This window comes from Camelina sativa, chromosome 11 (genome assembly GCF_000633955.1).
Source record: "Camelina sativa cultivar DH55 chromosome 11, Cs, whole genome shotgun sequence".
In the NCBI taxonomy this organism is placed as follows: Eukaryota; Viridiplantae; Streptophyta; class Magnoliopsida; order Brassicales; family Brassicaceae; genus Camelina; species Camelina sativa.
Genome location: NC_025695.1, coordinates 10705623 through 10727473, shown reverse-complemented (window position 1 = coordinate 10727473; position 21851 = coordinate 10705623). Strand labels below are relative to the sequence as shown.

Below are 21851 nucleotides of genomic sequence, written 5' to 3'. Positions count from 1 at the left end.
CTTGGCTCATATATGGTCAGTTCATTGAATATGCTTCTTTTTCTTTCTGTTTAGGGCATTTTGAGGTTGTACATTTCTAGTACCCGATAATTAACCCATATTTCGNTCAAGGAGATTGCTGTATTGCTCAACAAAATCTGCCTTGGCTGTAAATACATTCATAAAAAGCAGTTTCAGGTGCATGAGTCTTTCCAAATCCTTTTATTGTGTGTTTTGGAACTACATTATACAAATGTCGCCTTTGTTTGTTGTTACAGATTACTTGAAGTAAGATCATGAGATAGATTCTCTTTTCATTTTCTATTTTCCATTATTGTAGCTATGAGTCGGATCTTGAAATTTATGAAAGGCGGGTCTTCCTCCTGGTGGGCTTCCCTCGTGAGTCACATGGATGTAGACAAGGTAGAGATATCAGTTTTCTTGCTCTTAACTTCTTAAGAAACTAAACTTCTGTTATAGTGATCTTTTTCTTGCAGCTTGCTTTAACATGATCTACTGATACGGGCAAAGTTATAAGAAATAGCTTGAGCTTTGTACACTTTGCCCTCTTCTTTAACCAGTTTTTGTTATCTTAAGCTGTTTTTTTTTTTTTTTGCAGGGGAATGTGTGTTTGATAGACCTGTTAACTAGTCTTTGTTTTTTGCTGTCTTGGAGATGACCTCACCAAGTTAGTTTCAGACCCATACACAAGTAAGTTTCTCTCATACGCATTATGTTTTGCTGCCTTTTCATTTCACTTTCTCAGAATCTTGTTTAATTCATGTTCTTTCTCGAGTTAGTGTTTGAGTTCAATGCTTGGTAGTTGACATTGATTGCTTGTTTTGTCCCAGTTAAACACAAATTGCTTGGTAGTTGTAACAGTTAAAGATTTATTGTCGAGTTAGTGTTTATGCTTGGTAGTTGTCATTGATTGCTTGTCAAGTCACACTTAAACACAAATATCTAATTAAACCTAACAAGTTACGCATTAACATAAATGCTTCTTGATACTCTTCCTTCTCCTTTAAACACAAACCATCGATTCTTCTTTCCTCTCCCAAAGCTTTCAACATAAACCAGAGATTCTTCTTTGCTCTTCTTTCTCCTTTTAAACACAAACTAGAGATTCTGCTTTATTGTTTTCCTTCTCCATTAAACTCAAAACAGAAACTTGACTATGGATCCATATAGTCAAGATTCAGGTTTTGTAGACCTGTTAACTAGTCAAACCACATACAACACTCTTGAAACCAATTCGTATGCTGAGGATCCAAGCCTAGGTGAAGGTGGACCTAAGGAGCGTAGAGAAAGAAGGAAGTGGTCTCACACAGAAGATGCGTTGCTCATCAATGCTTGGCTAAACACTAGCAAGGATGCAGTTACTTCGAATCAGCAAAAAGGCAATACCTTTTGGCATCGCATTGCAGATTATTATGCCAAGAGTCCTAAGCTAGCCGGTACAAATAAAAGAGAGCCCCTTCACTATAAGGGAAGGTGGCAGAAGATCAACGATCATGTTAGCAAGTTTGTTGGGAGCTATCATGCGGCAACAAAAGAGAGGTCAAGTAGCCAGAGTGAAGATGATGTCATGAAAATGGCTTACCAAATATTCGCCAACGATTACAAGATGAAGCTCACTCTTGAGCATGCTTGGAGGGAGCTTCGCCATGAGCAGAAATGGTGTCTCTCTTATGCCACGAAAGATAATGGATCATCAAAGAGAAGAAAAATTGATGATCAGACTTCAAACTCCGGGCCAGTTATGGATGATGAGGAGGATCAAGCTCGACCTCCTGGAATTAAGGCAGCAAAGGCCAAAGGTAAAAGGCATGTGAGCAAACCAACATCTAGTCAAGCAGTTGTTGCTTCTAGTGAGGGGTTTGAGAGCATGTGGGATATAAGGTAAAAGGACTTTGCTTTGAAAGAGAAGCAAAGCTTGCGTAAAGAGAAGATTGTCAAGCATAAAATGCTTGACAGTCTACTCGCAAAAACAGAGCCACTTACTGAACAAGAAATGGCTTTGAAGAATAAGTTAATTAGTGACATGTTGGAGATCTAGTTATGAGTTTAGGTCTCCTGTTGATGTTTGTTTAAGTTTCCTATTGATGTTTGTTTAAGTTTTCTGTTGATGTTTGTTTAAGTTTATGTTATGAGTTTAATATTCAGTTTATGTTCTTTGAAGAAGATCGGTTGTATGTTTAAGCGATCCTTTTTTTTTTTGATTTTGGTTGTACGTTATGTTGTATAAATGTTAGTTTGAGTTCAGTTTGAAATTGCAAGTTTATTTTCCTGCTTTTGTATCATTCAGAATCTTGTTATTAACTTGTTCTTTCCTCTGTGTTTGTGTTTCGTTTGTGTTTGTGTGTATTCGGAAGAAAAAGAAGAAGACAAGAGGAAGAATTCAATAAGGCAATAAGACAATGACATGGTGTGATATTCAGAACCACATATTGGGGGTTGAACGTGACAGTTAAATTTTATGATTCATGTGCATTTGTACCTTTGTATAGTAGAAATTGCATGTGATAAATAATTTGATAGGATCACCACAAGTTTGGCAAACAATGAAAGCCACATGCTTGGCACAAGCATGAGACATATTTTCATATATAAACACTTCGATAGCAATACCAAGTTATCTCAAACATCTTCTTTCACATAAACATTTCTATTTTATTTCTTCCACGAAAGTCTCAAGTCCACAAACATTTTCCTTTTCTTATTTATTCTAAGATGGCATCTTCTTCTCGTCCTAGTTTTTCAAAAATGATGGATGAATATTTGATAATACTTTTGATAATGCTTTCGATCAAGCTTTGGATAATCAAGTTAATCAGCATGGTGATCTTGAAGAAGCAACCAATCCAAAGAAAAAAAGAATCCACATTGAAAGAAAACGTGAAGAAGGGCATATCCGGTTATAGAACGATTATTTTAGTGAAGATCCCGTATATTCTCCTCAAATTTTTGGACGCCGTTATAGAATGAACAAGGGATTGTTCATGCGTATTGTTGAACGACTCTCCACTGCCTTTCCATTCTTTCAACAAAGGCGAGATGCTACCGGAAGGTTCGGTCTCTCGACACTACAAAAGATTACAGCAGCAATTCGTATAATGGCATATGGCTGTCCAGCTGATGCGGTTGACGAATACCTCCGGCTTGCTCCAAGCACGGCGCTTTCATGCTTGGAACATTTTATTGAAGGAATCAATGATTTATTTGGAGATGAGTATCTAAGGAGACCCACACCGGAAGATTTGCAACGACTACTTGCTATTGGAGAGTTTCGGGGATTTCCTGGGATGATAGGAAGCATCTACTGTATGCATTGGGAGTGGAAGAATTGCCCGACCGCATGGAAAGGTCAATATACACGTGGGTCTGGAAAGCCAACAATTGTTTTAGAGGTTGTAGCTTCACAAGATCTCTGGATATGGCATGCTTTTTTCGGACCTCCAGGTACATTAAACGATATCAATGTTCTTGATCGCTCACCTGTTTTTGATGATATATTACACGGCCAAGCTCCTAAAGTGAAATATAGTGTCAACGGCCACGAGTATCATATGGCTTACTATCTCACATATAGTATTTATCCAGAATGGGCTACTTTTGTCAAATCTATTCCACTTCCGCAAGATCAAAAAACATCCTTATTTGCTTTACATCAAGAATTTGTATTTAAAGATGTCGAACGTGCTTTTGGAGTATTGCAAGCTCGATTTGCCATAGTCAGAAACCCTGCTCTTTTTTGGGATAAGGCAAAAATTGGTTTATCATACTGCACAATATGATAGTAGAAGACGAACGAGATGGATACTCAGGATACACCGAGTTTAATGTGTTAGAATTCGCACAAGAACAATCTGACAAAACTTCACAAGTGGATGCCACATATTCTGTGGAACCTTCAAACCTCGCTGATATGATGATCACTCGAAATGATATTCGTGATAGAAAAAGACATCGACGATTGAAAGCTGATTTGGTTGAGAATTTATGGAAAAAATTCAGCACAAGTCAAGATTATAATTAATCGCTTTTGTAATCTTTTTTTAATATGCTTTTAAATCATGTAACTTTAAATTTTATGAAATGCAATAATTTATGTTTTAAAAATTGCTTATAAATTTCAACCAACCAAATTGTGCTTGACATATTTTAATTTACAAATTAATTTTTAAAAAAATTTAAGAATCCAAAATTAGGATTTTACTATTGGAGCATACCATTTTACAGTTTTTTTAAAAAGTTTTAACTCCATTATTTCTAATTATTATAATCAAAAATATGCTTAAAATCTTTTTTAACAGTCTATCGTTCAACTTGCTCTAACAAAAATAACAAAACGCTATAATTTGATTGAATTAGCCATATAGTCATATAGTTATATTTATTTATTTATATATTTTGGTGGGAAAATTTGACGTGTCTTTCAATCTTAATGTTAATACAATAATCTTTTTCATCACACTGCAAGATGTTGTTAATGCATTATAATAATATGAGCATATATGTTAAAAGGTCCAAACGATGTGAAGAAAGAGAATATTAATATTCTTCGAACTAGCAAAAACTACTAAAAATAGAGTTAAAGACAAATAAAACTTCCAAACCATATTATCTCCTCTTAACTTTTTATGATGTGAAGGTTACGAATTTTTAATTAAGTACTATCCAACTTTCTGTTAGAAGATAAATGTGTTTAATAGATATTATTGCTTTCAATAATTGTCCAAAAAGGCATTTGACTAAATGTCCAACCATACTGCTTCCATCTAATTGCCAAACAATGATGGAAAATAAAACATTTTATCAGAAAAAGGTGATCTATAAGAATTAGGACCCCATCTTAAAATGCGTAAATATCATCTTAAAGTATTTTTTTGAGAAAAAAAAAACATAAAACCTTTTATAAAAATAAAATATTACGACTAACACACTCAAAAACATTAAACCTAACAATATCTATAATTTATGATAAAAAGAAATATACTACTATTGTTTCGATAATTTTCAACTATAAAAAATAAATCTGAATGAAAGTTTAGTGGCTTGAAGATATTTTGTGTACAAAAGGTTTTCAAATAACCTTCACTTACAAAAGAATGAAATATATGCTATAATGTAACTTTTGCTAGTTATATATATGAAAAAATGCTAATTTTTTACTGATCATATTATAATACAGTATAAATTGTTATTTACTTCAAAATTCTAATAACAGAAGGTATAACTTAAAATCATGGTAATTAGACTTGCAGGTTCAAATCCGTCTTCCATATTTGGTTGCTCATTTATATTTTTTAAGAACTGGTGGAGATTGTTGATAATTCAATATGATATTAATGTCTTTTTTTTGTTGGTGTGTGTAAAACCTAAGCTAATATAATAATTGCATGAAAATATCTTGTATGATGTAAATGACGTCCAAAGCAAGACATCGAATGACTAAAGTGTCATAGATCTTGAATTTGAAAATTAAAATAAAGGAATCCAATGAAGCGTATTTATCAATTAAAATGTGAAAATTTTACAAGAAAATTACAATGGGAGGAAGAGATTATTGAGATAAATAATAAGCAAAAAACGTGGGTCATCAAGAAGAGAAGAATATGGAATACACAAAGCTGTGTATCAAATCCATGTTTCATAAGTACTCAACATTACACACTCATCCACCCCCACTCGGTTATCTCTATTAAAAAATTCTCCAAGCTGTGAACAGCTTACTTTTGCAATTATCTATATGTATTAGCATTCTTTTGTAATCACTTTATGAGTTCTTTTCTCCAAGGTTATGTTCTACCATCGTATTTTCGTCAGTGTTACAACTTCCAAGATGTATTATAATAATCTCATAAATTATAAACTTGAGAGTGAATATATCTTAAACTAGTAAAGATAGTTAAGAAGATACGAAGCAGCTGGGATCATTTCTGTTTTTTTTTTTTTTTAACAACTCGCAAAGGCTTCACGTGATGTATATTTTGCATAATAATTCATTCCATGTTCTTTACGTTCGTTTTCAAATTTTATATTGTATTACATATGTCTAACATATGTACAGCATTATGTACAATTACATTTGAGAATTATCAAGATAAAAAAAAATGAAAATTATCATAATTCCATAGTCTTTTGCTATTTGTATTGAATTAATTAAGTGTACTAGTGTAGTACTTAGTTTAGTATATATCTACTGCACAGACAGATATATTCATATATTCAAAACGTTATTGAGATAGTAACTCAATTTACACCTAATAAAGGACGACTCCATCTGCATCTACATGTTTTTCAATATTTTACAGCTTTAAAACTTTAATCGTGTATTAGTTAACATAGAAACTTTGAGAGTTTGAGTCTATCAAACTAACTAGTAACTACTGAAACATTCAACTTGGAATTTTTCCTGATAACCAAAATAGCTAACTGTCGTTCTCGATTGTGTGTTCTCTCCTTTGTTATAGAGTTGATTGATTATGGTTGTAGCTAGACTTTTGCTTTTTTTATTAACCAACTTTAGGTTAAGTAGTTAGTGCAAGTGAGTCTAACCGATAGAACATTCTAACTTTTGCTTGATTGCACCATTTATTATTGTAACCGTTGTGATATATTTATTTTATAATATAAATAAGTAGTATATTATTAGCCTTTATCAACAAAAAAAAACATAACAAAATTAGAAATATATTTAGTTTGTAAAACATTAAAACATGTGGATGTTTATATCCCAATCAGCTCTTATATTTTTATTTGCATTTCCATTTTTCTCTTACTATATATATATATATATGTAGTTTGGAGTGTATAATATAATACACTTCTTCATTCATATTTCATTTGCCAAGTTGGAAGCATTTTGTGAACTATTGTTGGACTTTCAGAAGATGGTCGTAGATTTTTTTTGACGACTACCAAACTAGTGAAAATGGTGTTTACCTCTAAATAAAAATATTGCCTTTTCGATATTGTTGAAGGAGATAACAAAAATCAAGAATAGTATGTACTATGTACACAGTCTTTATTTTTATTTTTATTTTCAGCATTAATCCAAATCAAGAATAGTTATTTATTTTTACCATGTAAAATGTTAGGAGAGAACAAAAGATTCTCATATTTAATGTTTATGTACGGATTTGTGCCACTTGCGTGGCTTTTGAAGAAGAAAATAAAACTGAGCAATGAATAAGATACTGTTTTGTAGTTCCCCTTTTTCTTACAAATATGGTTTAACATTTAAAAAAACAATAACCCTTTAAAAGTTCTCCAGAGCACTTTTCTTAAGAAATACGTTACATTTACCAAATATTTAATTATGTATGAAACTATATACAATTGAAGAATATACTTTTGGATCCCAAAATTGAATTACTACATTTTCCCAGTCCCCAAATAATCAACCACTCTCTTGTTGTAAGATTCATCTTCATTCACAAGTCACAACTAATTATAGATGAAAAGATTGTTAGAAGAGAATTTGGTGTAACTGTAGTTTTTATCCGGTCAAGATTGCACCCATTTTTTTGTTTCTTCTGTTATAAAATGAATAATATGGCAAAGATATGAAACATAGGTTAAAGTTAAAAGAGAAGTGTAATATATGTCTGTCATCACATCTGACCTTTTTCTTTTTCTGTGCTTCAGGTTCCCTTTGCTATTGTAAAATCCAATCTCTCTCGGTGGTCCTTTATAAGTTTTATCTCTATATTTTCTTATTATTTAACAAATATACACAGTTTATGAGAACACGAGTGCCATAGAAAACTAGAAAGTGGAGGACAACCCACAATGACCCCCCAAAAAGAAAATGAAATTTCAGTTTTATGATTTTTTTTTATTATTATACCAAAAATACCAATATTTGAATTCAATTCCTGCTGTTAAACCTCCTCCTAACCTGCAATTATTATGTCACAAATTAGAAGTAAAAAATTTCAACTTTCACAAAAGAATATGAAACAAAGCCCGAAAAGAAACATCAGAAGAAAGTTATTTCTTATAGGTGTATGTGTGTGTGTTGTTGGTACTATCCTCTTCTCTTTCAGAATTTCTAATAAAAAGTACTCACATGCTTGTAATCAAATTTTCTTTTTCAAACAAAATTTTCTTCCTTTTTTTGGGATGTTAGTGCAGGACATGATAATGATGAACTCAGAAACAGCATCAGACCTCTCTAGCTTTAGATCCACTTTTTTACCTGAGCTAGGTCACAGTCCCAGGGGGAGTGCTTGACTTGCAAAATTTAGGGCAAAAATAAGAAACTCTAGTACAACAATAATTCACCTCAAATATGGTAACAAAGAGATGACCAGACCAGACCCCTTTCAACCCTCTGCCACTCTCAGATGTAAAAGGAGATTCACTGCTACAATGTTCCATCACCACCTCTCAACTCAAATATCACTCCTTTATCTTTTACAGTGTTTGATTTATCAGTTTGCTAATCACACTCTCTTTTGCTAATCATAAAACTGGGGCTGTTCCAGTTCTTTTTTTTTGTCAAAAAACTACGACGCCGCGTGCTCAAAATGGTGGTAGGGTCTGATGAGGAGACACTGAAATATTAAAAGAGGTTTTGTTTGGTAGCCACAAAAAACTAAGAGTGATCATTAAGGTTGAAACAAGGTATGTCCTTGTTTTATCTACAGGAGAGAACCATGTGAACTCATTAATCAAAGTTTTCCAATGGTGGGCATTGTTCTTGATGTACCATCCTACTTTGTGTGCCTCTACTTTTGCAGCATACATAACACCAAAGAAAACAACACATACCAATCCTAATTCATTACACACCCTCTCATAAATGATGACAGGAACCAATCCAAGGTAAACAACACATACCAATCCCATAATTCATAACACACTCATACTCTCACTCCAAACTCATAACCGGTTGGTTCTGGTATCGGGTTTATAAGGATACCATCAAGAACCCAATCCAAGAAGCAATATGGTGGTTATATCTTAGAAAAAGAGATTGTTACCGTGAGAGAGTCATGTCAACTGAATTTTCAGATCGGGACTTTACACCTCCTTGCCATCTAAGCTTTGGCTCTGTTTTCTCAGTCTAATCAACAGAGTTTCCTGCAGGAATTGCTGTAGAAACAGCTGACACATAACAAATTCTGTCAGCGATAATTGAGCAAGTTTATGATGTCACAATCAATCAATCACATTCATACCCATCTTCTACATTTCACCCAAAAAAAAAAAGTAGAGGAATAATTAGAAGGTGAAAAAGCTACTCAAGAAAAAAACAATCTTGGACCTTTCATTCAAGCTTCAATTATAGCTATTTTTAAAAATAATATCTCCCACCCAGTTTGCTCCACGATCGTAGAAGACAGCCTCTTACATACTGCAGGGTGGGTCCAATTTCACACGCATCTCCTGCAACCTTAAACATTCTAAGTTACTACTGAACCTTTGATGTACTAAGATTACCTGTTATAACTGATACCCTAAAAACCCATGCCTAGCATATGCATAACTTTCACCGACCTAAGACAAAAGATGAGATTAGCAAACCAAAGGCAACATGAAGAGGCAGAGCTTCGAGTAAAAACCTGTGACCGAGCTTGCAAGAGTATATATCCAACAAAGCGAAGGCATCGGTTGAAAGAGATAATATGATTCTTGGGAAATGTAGCAACGGTTTTCTTTCTGACGATAACGAAAGAGTCTGCAACATAGTACAGAACATGCTGGCTACACTAAGAAAGAGAGCAAAGAAATAGAAACCAACTCACAAGGTAGTAAATATTCCCAAAACGCAGAGGAACCACAGATATTGGCAAGCATAACATGTTTAACAGTAACGAAAAACATCTAATCAATCAGTCATGGTCTCTCATTACCAACATTCCACATGCCAGTGCTTTTTCCCTCAATTTTATCTTTTCAAAACTCGAAAGCAAAAACAACGGAGAGAAGTAACATAGAAAGAAACATGGTAAAATCTGTATAAAGTAAGCTAAGAAGATTACATCCATCCACAAGTTCATTGTTTCAAACAGCTCATCTGGTTCACAGATGATCTCAAACCATACTCTTCTGATACTCACATAACAATAACATCAATGTGAAAGGTTTAGCCTTTCCTGTTGCAGGCCTAACTCGATAACATTACAAAGTGCATAAGATCTCTCATTAGTCACATTAAGGATGATATAACACAAAATTTCATACAACGGCCTTGCCATGAGACTGTGAAACCAAAAAGAACAATCTTTGATTCATGAACAATACAATTCTTGTTCACAGATGTGTACATTAAAACAATTTCAAATTCACAACAATTACATAACAAAATATGTTGAAACCAACAAACAACAATTAATTTTTTTTTTCTTTTGCTTACCTTCCAAAGATCAATTCATCAAATCTCAGAAACCGAAGAGCAAAGAGAGCTTCTAGAATCCCTAAGCAAGCACCAGCAGCTACATCGTGCACATAATGTCTCCCTAACAGAATCCTAGAAACCGCAGTCAATGTTGCCCAGATCCATACAGCCACCACAACCTCTCCTTTCACAACGCCATCGTTATGATCTCTGATCCATCCATCTAAGAAAGAGTAGGTTGGACCAACCGTCGGAGCTTCTACAACAGCTGAGAAGAAGTGAACAGATGCAGCAACGAAGAAGACGCGAGAGGCGTGACCTGAGGGAAAGGAATAGTGATCAGCTGATACAGCGGCGGACATTGAAGGGTGATTGTAAGCGGGACGAGCACGACGGAAGATCAATTTCACGAGTCCGACGAAGATTAGATCGAAGAGGAGGCCGAGGAGGAATGGGACGAGGAAAGAGCGTAATGGAGGGGAGAGGAGGAGGGAAAGTGATACGGGGAAGGAGAATCTGAAATCAGCTGAGATTTCGAGGAAGAGGAGAAGAAACGGTGGGAGGGATGGTTTCGCCGCCGTGTGAATTGCGCGAGATACGGCGGCGTCCACCGCTAAGATTGGACCGACGAAAATCGCCGCCGTCGACGGAGACATAACTGTTGTTTAAAGATTTGAGTCTAATGTGAAACGACTACGTTTAGGAGAACGGAAGAGATTACTCAAAGATTTTTAAATTATGAAGCCGAGTCTACAAAACGACGCCACTTTCGTAAGGGAGAAAAATGTCCATGAAACTGAAGACATTTATATTGGGCCTTGTTTATTAAGCCCATATAGATAAAAGCAGATTGAAAAGGATACACAAGTCACTATTAAATTAGCAATAGAACACTAGCAACATTTTTTTTTTTTTTTTCACTAATCAGTGACCAAAAGAGAGTAAATCTCGTTATTTTGGAGTAGTTGTTAGTTCAATAATATACTTTGTACAAATATAAATTTATATGATCAGTGTAAGTTTTAAATCAACCAACCCGAAGTTATCGTCATGTACTCGTTAGCAAACCGTAAACCAAACACATCATAACTATGAATATTATATATCTCTAGCAACTGCAAAACGAAGATAATTTTAATCGTTGGTCGAAGACTCGAAATTACCACAATCAATATCCCTAACTCGTAATGACAAAACTTTTTTCCAAAATGCTTCATTTCAGCATATTTACCATAGTTATATAAGTACTATACAATATGAAGAAGTAAGTAAATGTTCAGAAAACATTAGAAGGTCCTACTCCTACTGATTCCCCTTACCTTGTTGTTACACTACAGTAAAACGACTCGGATTCGTATTTATTATTTTGTCAATATCTCAATAAATAACATCCGACACAACACTTAAAACCATTCAGTTCTTGATACGTTAACAGGAAACACTACGTCAAATTTGCTTTCCTCATTTAATGTAAAAAGAAATTTTTTTGCTTCTTCACCTAACCTTCTCTTCTCACTCAGGCAGGCCTCTCTAATCATAAATTCCTTCTTCAATAACTTTTATAGAAACCATAAATAAAATCCCTAGCTCTCATCAAATTCAAAATCAGTCGCATGTATACACAACCTACACACAAATCTAAAAATCAATTTAACATTCACAAAATCAACTTATATGATCTGAGTCACCACCAAAATATTAACATATTTTTCTATTGATTATATTATATATACCCACCACCACGTTAACATGGGCCAAACCTAGTAGATAAAGAAAATGGTAAAATTCGTAATTGCTGATCATGATAAAACGCTCGCGGGTATTGTTCCTTCGTAGCTTTACCAACTTTACTTTAACTTGTGAAGAGAGAAAAAGAGACAACAAGACGATAAAGATCAGGATCCGATAACACGAAGATGCCTAACGGGTGGCTCAAGTCATTGCAATGCAAATCAAAAGCGTTCGATGATGTCTGTAACTTCAAAACTAAACCACTAATCTCGTCGAGTTACGGTTGTAGTCGAAAGAGCTCACATTGCGTCAAAGACGTGATCGATACACGATTATTAGGTAAGAAAAACCCGAAACCAGACCAGAACCTAAGGCGTTTGAAGTCTTGTCAAACCGAAACAGAGCTTCTTAACCCGCAAACCCGAACCCGAAGGAGCAAATCTGCCCGCGCATCCGAAACGCTGACCGAGCTTCCCGATGGTCACCCGTCAAGGAACGTAGTGGAGATCATATTCCAGTCAAGCTGGAGCTCCGACGAGTTTCCGGGTCGGATAGAGATGATTTTCAAAGTGGAAAACGGGTCGAGGACAGTGACCCGGTTCGAGGAGTACAGAGAGGTTATGAAGTCACGTGCTGGTTTAAACGTAGGCACGTGCGAGGAGGAGGACGCACGGTGTTTGGCTGACGGCAACGAGATGATGAGGTTTTATCCGGTTGCGGATGGGTTTAACGGCGGCTCGTGGGTTTTTGCCGGCGGGAAAAGTCAAGCTGTGTGTACGTTTTCGGGTAGTGGTGAAGCGTACGTGAGCGGCGGAAGTGGCGGAGGAAGGAAGGCGATGGTAATTTGTCGGGTGATAGCGGGTCGGGTTGATGATAGAATCGGGTTTGGGTCGGACTCGGTAGCGGGTCGTGACGGCGAGTTGTTTGTCTTTGATACACGTGCGGTGTTGCCTTGTTTTCTAATCATTTTCAGATTGTGATATGATAAAAAAAAACGTTATAAATATTTTCTTATAGACACTGTAATTTTTTTTTCTATATCAACAACACATGTTATTAACACCGTTGTGAATTGGTTGAAGGGTCATGGTACTTAAATATAGAAAGATGATATATGTGATTAAAGCTTTCTTTGGGGGATGCAGACCAATATTGTGGCGTGGCCTATCAAACTCTTTTTTGCAGGTTGAGGCGTGGTAGCTTAATTACCACGTTTGTAAGCGTTTGGGAAGTCAGACTGTGTCGACCTTTCTTAATTATGACGTGATCGATGTGTGTTGCGATTTGATTATAACGACCATAAAAAATCATCCCTATTAACATGTTGAACAAAAAGCTACATGTCCGACTCATTTATCTTTGTCTTTATACGAACGTAGATATTAATTTACGGAAAGAAACACTTTTATCTTGAGTAGAGAAATTAACATGCATAATCTACCTTTTCAATGAACCTAAAAAAGCAAACCTATGATTCCAAATGAATATTGAGAAATCATGTTTTCACAATACTTATGTAAGTGGTTTTTACATAATTAACTTATGTAAATATGTAGACAGATGAGTTTTTTTTTTTTTTTTTTTTTTTTTTTTTGGGGCAACATGTAGACAGATGAGTATGATTGCATTTTTCTAGACAATGAAGGGTGAAATACACACGTCTAAAGTTTTTACTTTGTTAATATGTAGTGCATCATTTAGATATGTAAATATTGCATAGGCCAATAATTTACTCTCTCTCTCTTTTTTGGTGGGGATTGATATATGTGTTTTAGTTTGACTTCAGAAAATGTGATCGGAAAAACATAATCATGGCAAAGACAATCTGGTGGAAGACTAGAAATGATGATATATATCAATGGAGATCCTAATCATAGTTCTTGTCTTCTTGACCTAGGAAAATATTTTATTTGTCTCTTATAATTATAATTATGTGTCTTAACCATATGATGCATGTATATGTAGAACTCGGCATAAACAATACTAGGTACGAATTCTGTGTTTTACTTCATATTGGGTCGTTAATATTTTGTGGGTGTTTGGCTGTTTGCTCTTCCAAATATTTTGTTGATAATATACATAAAACACTTTTTCTCAAATATATTTTGAAAATATGCGTGTGTGTGGGCACGTATGTGCACTAACCCATAGACTCTCCAACCCATAAACCATGATAGTGTAATGATGTGAATGTGTAAATAAGACGATCCTCTAATGATGTGTGTATATATGTCTCTATCTACGCATTCACATTGATCTTACCGGCTATGTTTGAAGTTACTCCAAAAACGATAATTGTGTTAAGTAGTATATACGGGTAGTTTATATAGTATGAATATAGATAGTAGTATACTACTTTTTTAACAGCAAAGAAATTAGAATAATAGAATTATTTGTTCCAGCTAATCCGCCAGGTTTTAAATTAAAATACTGTATAATCCCAATAATAAGTCTGCGACTGCAACAATCCGAATTTTCGGTAACCAAATTAATTAACCCCATAAAGTTCGATAATCCAAATAACTCAGCTAAAAATCATATCATCGGTACTCCACAAGCATACACAATGGCTTCCCCTTGAGTCTCTGCCTTCCCTGCAAAAAGAAATAAATTCCCCACCTCAAAAATATTAAATGCCACACCAATATAAAAAGATCTCAATCTATTGTGTTTCGAATATAATGTATTAAATTTTCACGACAGCAAACCTTTAAGTCCGGTAACTCTATCACACATGCACATTCCACCACTTCTGCTCCAACCCTCTCTAAAACATGGTCCCCAAAACAATTCACAAAAGAGTAATGAGTATCTTGCAAATCGGTTAGATTCAACTCGATTGAATTTTCATATAGCTTTGGGAAAGTTACCGAGCAAGTTAATGGCAGCGCAGAGAGTACCACCAGTCGCAATGAGATCATCAACAACCAAAGCTCGGTCTCCAGCCTCCACGGCTCCTATGTGCATCTCTAGCCTGTCATTCCCATACTCTAGCTCGTATTCCTCAAATATCGTTTCACCTAGTTACATTTTATGTCATGTAACCCATAAACAATTTGTTAGGCATATATATAATGGTTATAAAATTATTTGAAAGGTATGCAAAGTTTTAAGAACCAGGCAGTTTCTTGGGTTTCCGAAGGGGAACGAACTTTGCTCCAATGGCTAGCGCAATTGGTGGACCGAATATGAAACCGCGAGCCTCTATTCCTGAAATCATAGCAAACATGGTTAAGTAGCGATAATCACAATACTTTAATCATTCTTTGCATAAACACAATTATGTATGTTGTTATTATTACAAAGAGTCCAGCTAAGAACATTGGCATTGAAGAAAAGCTAAAGAATGACTCTCTGTCCCAACAACAAACCCAATAGACAGATTCTAGAGCACTAACACAAAAGATACGATTCAGTGCTACATGTAGTAGTCTAGATATGTATTGTATGGGCTTAATTATTAAATTACTAGTATTCTACGTATATATAAAAAAAATGAATAATCAAATACATAAATTTTGTTATGTACCATGTGCCATGCACATATAAAGACTTCCTTAAACACGAGTTTTGTGACATTCATTTTATAAATATAGAAGCTCGTAAATCAGATGTTTACACATTAATATAAAGTTTGGTATATATCAAACGAGTTTGTATCCTTTTGATGATTTCTTTCTTTTAAATCTGTCTATGCAAGATTCTATTGATTTGAAAAGGCAACTGAAAAAGTATACTGATTTATAAAAAAGTAAAAGGGAAATGATGTACCTCATCATACTTTATACTGCAACAGTAAACAAAGTTACAAAGTTTTTGTACTTCATTACATAGAAGAAGAGAGACATACAGAAAAAGTGGGAAGAAGAATTGGCCAAAACAATGATGATAGAAAAAGAATGAAAACCCAAATCAAGTTTTTTTTGGGGCCAACTCTTTTAAAAAGGTTACATCCATCACTCAACTACCCATCTATCCAAACAACACCCACCACATACACACACACAGACAAACACTTTTAACATAAGTAAGATCAACAATTATAAGGTTTTTAAAAAGTAGAAGAATATATATATAAAAAATAACACTTTTTCTTATATGATTCAGAAGAAAGAATGATCCAGGCAATCAATCTCATTCAATCATTCGAATCACACAGAAAGATTAGATTTCAGAGATAAGAGAAAGTCTTGTCTCAACCAAAATTTGTATCGAATAGATTCTTTTTCTACAATTTGTGTACGTACGTGAGTATGTATTTCCATATGAACTTCAAATTCTGATATAGCATATATCAAATTAATTTCTACACATTTATTTATTCACTCATAAATCCAATTAAAACAACAGATCTTTTTAATAATCTCATTAAAGTGCAAACACAACTACAAACAAAAAATGAACACCACATAGAACAACCACTTTGGATGAATAACCAAGTTTTTTTTTTTGGTAAACTGAATAACCAAGTTGAGCAACCTATTTGAGATATTCCTAATTTCTAATGTTCTCCATCTAAGTTCAATGTAAATAAAATTTCGGAATTATATCTTTAAGATTCCACTAATTAGCATTTGACTTAAAAAAAAAAAAGACTCCACAAATTACCACGCACCAACAATTCAACTATTTACGGTTCAAAAAAACATTAAAATATGAAAGAAAAAAAAGAAGAAATTAAATGGTTTTTGTTCCAATATTCAAAAAAAAAAACAAAAAAAAACTAGAAAAGTCACTAAAATCATGACCTACCCACTTTTTTCACCGGAAAATCTTGAAAACAATAAAATAATACAGTTCACTCAAATAGGTCAAATATTTTGGATAGTAATTCCATAAAAATTACACTGTCAAAAATAATAAAAATATGAATTTGCAAAGAGAGAAAGAGATGATATATATTTATTTACCTGCAACCACTGAGATGTTCTTGTCTCTGTACCTCTCCACAAACAGATCAATCGTGTCTTTGAAAGCTTTCGGATCCAACAACACTGTTGTTATGTCTTGAAACATTATCCCTGCAATCTTCTCATGTTACTACCCTTTCTACTATTCTTTTTTTCTCTATGTAACAATTCTCGTTTCTCTATGTAACAATTCTTGTTTTTTGTTTAACAAAAAAAAAAAAAACAAGAATCCTCAAGAAAATATGTAAATGGTCAAATTAGAAGAACTTCATAGCAAAACCAAGACAGATTCAAGACCAAGAAAACTGTGTACATCAAACTGTTTCAAAAAAAACAAGCTATCAGATATTATTGTCAGACTACGAAACACCTGCATTTTTCTTGGGGAAAACTAGTTTCTCAAGACAAAACAATACTTGCCATGCGACGAAAATAGAGCATGTAACTAAAGAAAAAAAAAAAAAAAAGAACAGAGCACACTTCGATATAAAACAATTCCAAAAGAAGTAAGAAAAAGAAAAGAAAAGGGAAGAAAAAAAGTTACCTTTCTTGGGAAAATCTGGAACGACACGGATCTTAGTTTTGATTCCGTTGATACGAGGATCCTCTTCTTCTTTGTTTCCCGACATTGTCAAACGAAGAACCAAAAGAAAAAAAAATATTATAATCTAAACAATCAAACAAAACACAGAATGTGAAATCCTCTGTTTTTTATTTATTTATTAAGGGTATCTTCTCTCTCTCTGGTTCAAGTTTAGAGTGGGAGAGAGAAAGAAAAGAAAGTGAAGCCTTACCACTATTTATATCTATAAAAATTAAAAAAAAAAAACAAAAATTTGGTTAGATTCTTCTCTGTGCTTATTAAAATTGCAGTGTGCTTAAAATGTGTTTAAATCTCTCTGTACAACTGTAAAGAGCCAATAAGATAAGAGAAAATAAAAGAAAATTTATTTATTTACCTAATTGGAAAAATAGTAATTAATAAACTATTTTAGATATTATATAAACTTCTAAACCAATAATAATATGTCATCCAACAAAATCTTCCAAAATCTAAAAAGTATCTGGATAGGTTTCTAAGGTGGTCGTTATTATAGGTTTAATAATTTTGAAAAATTAAAACATTTATATATATTTACACTATGATCATCATGTTATTCTTTTTTGGGTGGGTGGGCTTCATAATCTTTGGATGATATGTTTTTTTCTAATTTATACATGAATATCTATTATATTATATTGTATTTATGTTTTATTAACATTGGTTATTGTAATGCCTCCAAAAATAGAACACAATGTTTTTTAAAATATTTTAGTTTAATTGTATTTTTTTTTTAGAATAGTACAAGACATATCTAATCTATGTCTCATTAGCTGACATGATCAAAGCGTTAAACGTGTCGTTTAAACACTGGGCTGTCTCGATTTTTTTTTGTTTGTAATCCCCAAACAATTATCATGTTAATACAAAAAGCTTAAAAAGATGAAGTGTCCTTCTTCGTTAAATTATGAGAGCTATAGCAATGCGGAGAGACAAGTGGTCTGTTTCATTATCTTATCTTCAAGATTAGAATTTTTAGAATAAAACTTGAACTCCTTTATCTTTATTTGTTGTTTCAGTTTGTCCTATAATTATTAATAGTAAACATGTGGTTTAGAGTCTCTCCCATTATATATCTTTTGATTGGAAGGAAATAGTCAACAAACCCAACTTGGAGAATGAGTTAAGTGTGATTTACGCTTTACAACTTCCGGTAACATTTACCTAGTAAACTTTCACATATAGTACATGTTGTTTATACAAGAAATATGACTCTGCTCTTTTTTGTGTATAATATTTATTTACTAAAACGTATAAAGATGTATTATAAAAAAAAATATACATAGAGATGTAAAATATTACTAACTACTTTTTGTTATTATAATGTAGCTAACAAACAAATGAATAAAATAGTGTTATTACAACAAAAATATGTAATTTACTGGCTTATGCTATTGCTTTCTTTTGAGTCACTCTATGATATATGTAATCATATATATTATTAAGACAAACAAAAAATATACGTATAATATCACTAGATATTAGTAATTGCTACTATTTTGATACGGATATAAATAATGACGTTTCTCTTAAAAACAATTTCAACTATGTCGAGCTTTCAAAACCGGTTATATAAAATTTAAGATATGAAGTTAAAATACTTAGACAGGATGATTACATTCATTTACTTTTGGTAATCCATTTAACAATTTCTTCTTTTAATGAATATGTGTAACATTTTCACTCGTGAACTTGTGAAATGTACATGCTAATATGAAAATCGTATCCCAAAATCTAAGTATAATAATGGTCGTCAAGAATTTAGTCCGGTGATAGATATTCCAACACCAAACTCAGATTATTTAGGTCCCCGTCATACAATATGATTGTCTTTAAAAACAATTCAGATACTATGGTCAAACAGAAAATCTAAACAAATATCATCAACTAGTTCGAGCAAGACCCTAAAGATTTCGCCTAACTCTCGTATCTAAACACACTTTACTGCACAAAGTCCAAGGTGGAATTTTGAGTGTGGCAGATCTCTACATATAGATTTTGTTTTTGGAATTGAGAAAAAAAATTTTCAGAATATAAATATATAATGAAAACTTCATAAAAATGAAAGCGATGTTTCTATCTTTTTCTATTTTAGATTTTATTATGTCTATTTTATAAATTTATATGGAGCTTTTAATTAGACCTGTCCATGGTCTAGAATAAGATAAAAAAAAAGCTCACCACCTTTTGATATTTGATAGGCCACTCTTCAATTTCGAATTAGCATCTTACCAGTTTACCCCTCCACGAGTCTTTTCGTTTCTTATTCTGTCCAGTTCTTCAATTATTGCACTAAATCTTGGAGAAACATGCTCAAAATCTAACTTGGGACATATGTGTCCAACAGTTATGGTGTTGTGATTCGTCTTACATTTAATGTCATCTTCTTCATAACCTAGAATCCCATATACTACACAATATACAAATTATATAACATCAAAAAAATATTATCATTAGAAGCCAGTTTTAAAGATTACAAATTATTAGCAGCATCAACAATGGTATAGCTGCAAAAGTAGGCGAATCTCTTTTATTCCGTGTTTTGGATGAAGTCTAGATTTCATATGACCACTTTTGGTAAGCATATTGTGACTCACACTTTTACTTTTGTACGAAAATGGTATATTTCTTATTTTTATTATTCTATTACATATATTTAAGAAACGAAAAACATATAAAAAATTCCGATGTTTGGGTGTACGAAATTGTATTTCATATGAAACAAAAAATAATTTCTTGTGGTATGAAATTTTTTTATAGATTACAAGGACAAAATTCGTTAATTAAAAGCGAAATTAATTCGGTTAAACATCACTTTAAAAAAATTAGGGTGTTAATGGTGACAGTGGTCAGGGTAGACAAATCCGTCAGCGGACTAGACCACTTTTTATTTACTATTTATAAATTTAGTTCGCAGTGGTGCGGTCCAAAAAATACAAAAGAAAACCGCTGCAGACCAACTGCGGATTCTTTTTGTGTACAAATAACGTTAATCTGTGGTGGTCTGCTGTCCACTCTATTTTTGGAGCAGTTTAAACAGTTGACGGATTTAGCCGTCCCGACCGTAGTCACCATCTAGACCTTTCATTGATAGCCTAACATTTAAAGTGATGTATATCAGTTTTGTATATTAATGTACTATGTTCACGATCTACAAATATTGATATATACATCTACAAATATAAATATAAACTAGTACCAAAATTTGTCCCAAAATAAAAAGTAGTACTAAAATTTTATTTATCATTTCTCGAAACAAATGTAAAATACTATTAACTATAAGAAAATTTGCTAACATAGGAGAAATTAACCCATAAATTAATTTTGGATATGGGGTTGAAAAAAACAAAGGTATCGATTAATTATAAAAAGGGACAAAAGGAAAGTAGTAAGCTGATTGTGGAGTGTACTATAATCGGTCGAATCAATTGGACTATCTCACAATTTTTTGTGGACGAGTGTTAGTTATTGTTGTGCTCCATTAACCCATTAGTCTTCCCACTAACTTTTTTTTTTTTGTTTCTCGCCTCTCCTTTTCACATCTTTAAAGTCTTTCTCCTAAAGAAGAAAAAGAGTCATTTTCCTTAATATTTTTTCCTGTTGTATTCTTCTGTTCTGTCAATTTCGGCCATATAATTTATTTTGTTGTGAAAGTACAGATACTCGAAAGATGTATTTTCTTTTCTTATTAACATTAATCAATCGAATAATACATATATATAGGGATAGATAAATCATTAGTACAAAACTGACTAGGACTAAGAAAAGATGGTCTATGGGCCGGTCATGGAGATCCATCCTAAGTGATTTACAACACTTCCCCTTGGATGACATAACCGTACAAATGCTAAGAGATCACCGTAATACGCTTGGGGACGCTGCCTCATTAAAACCTTACCAGGAAAACCCAATGGGACAAAATCATGGTGAATGAAAAAGAGTACAACACATATTACTCCCCTTGTTCCAAGCATCACTAAAGTCCTTAAGTCTCCGCATTCCAATCTGGTGCGTGAGCTTCTTGAATGTCGATGTCGGTAATGACTCGGTGAAGAGATCGACTGAATTGTCGCATGATGGAACTTGCACCACTTGAACTTCTCCGGCCTTTGGTAGTTCATGTGTGAAGAAGAACTTAGGCAATATGTGCTTTGTCCGATCTCCCTTAATGTATTCTTCCTTGAGCTGTGCGATGTAGACGGTGTTGTCTTCATACAATATAGTTGGTCCCTTGTCATCGGCCATGCCACAATCTGATCGGATGTGTTGTGTCATGGAC

General features: G+C 33.5%; 5 protein-coding genes across 13 annotated transcripts; 3 read left to right on the top strand and 2 right to left on the bottom strand.

Moving 5' to 3' along the window:
• LOC104727837 (glutathione S-transferase T3-like) lies at positions 1157–1885 on the top strand. The gene has a single exon (XM_010446906.1). It carries the CDS (start codon positions 1157–1159, stop codon positions 1883–1885), a length of 729 nt encoding a protein of 242 aa, XP_010445208.1.
• Positions 2964–3776, top strand: LOC104727835. Its single transcript, XM_010446905.2, has 2 exons — positions 2964–3303; positions 3442–3776. The coding sequence occupies exons 1-2, from the start codon at positions 2964–2966 to the stop codon at positions 3774–3776; spliced, it is 675 nt and encodes a 224-aa protein (XP_010445207.2).
• On the bottom strand, positions 7669–11082 carry LOC104722788 (probable lipid phosphate phosphatase beta). 9 transcript variants are annotated; one of them, XR_757249.2, is made up of 4 exons: positions 10349–11082; positions 9555–9670; positions 8272–9378; positions 7669–7885 (listed from the first exon to the last, which is right to left on the bottom strand). XR_757249.2 is itself a non-coding variant. In XM_010441014.2 (4 exons), exons 1-3 carry the CDS (start codon positions 10984–10986, stop codon positions 9287–9289), a joined length of 846 nt encoding a protein of 281 aa, XP_010439316.1. In that variant the 5' UTR covers positions 10987–11082; the 3' UTR covers positions 7669–9096; positions 9257–9286. The 9 variants fall into 9 exon arrangements, 6 of the variants coding, with proteins under 6 accessions (XP_010439316.1, XP_010439317.1, XP_010439320.1 ...); XR_757248.2 differs by having other exon boundaries at positions 7669–8543; positions 8973–9378; XR_757250.2 differs by having other exon boundaries at positions 8973–9378.
• Positions 12007–13086, top strand: LOC104722787. Its single transcript, XM_010441012.2, has one exon. The coding sequence runs from the start codon at positions 12247–12249 to the stop codon at positions 13039–13041; it is 795 nt and encodes a 264-aa protein (XP_010439314.1). The 5' UTR covers positions 12007–12246; the 3' UTR covers positions 13042–13086.
• Positions 14443–17703, bottom strand: LOC104722786 (adenine phosphoribosyltransferase 3). The gene is made up of 6 exons (XM_010441011.2): positions 17516–17703; positions 16972–17082; positions 15179–15271; positions 14932–15081; positions 14770–14828; positions 14443–14655 (listed from the first exon to the last, which is right to left on the bottom strand). The coding sequence occupies exons 1-6, from the start codon at positions 17598–17600 to the stop codon at positions 14602–14604; spliced, it is 552 nt and encodes a 183-aa protein (XP_010439313.1). The 5' UTR covers positions 17601–17703; the 3' UTR covers positions 14443–14601.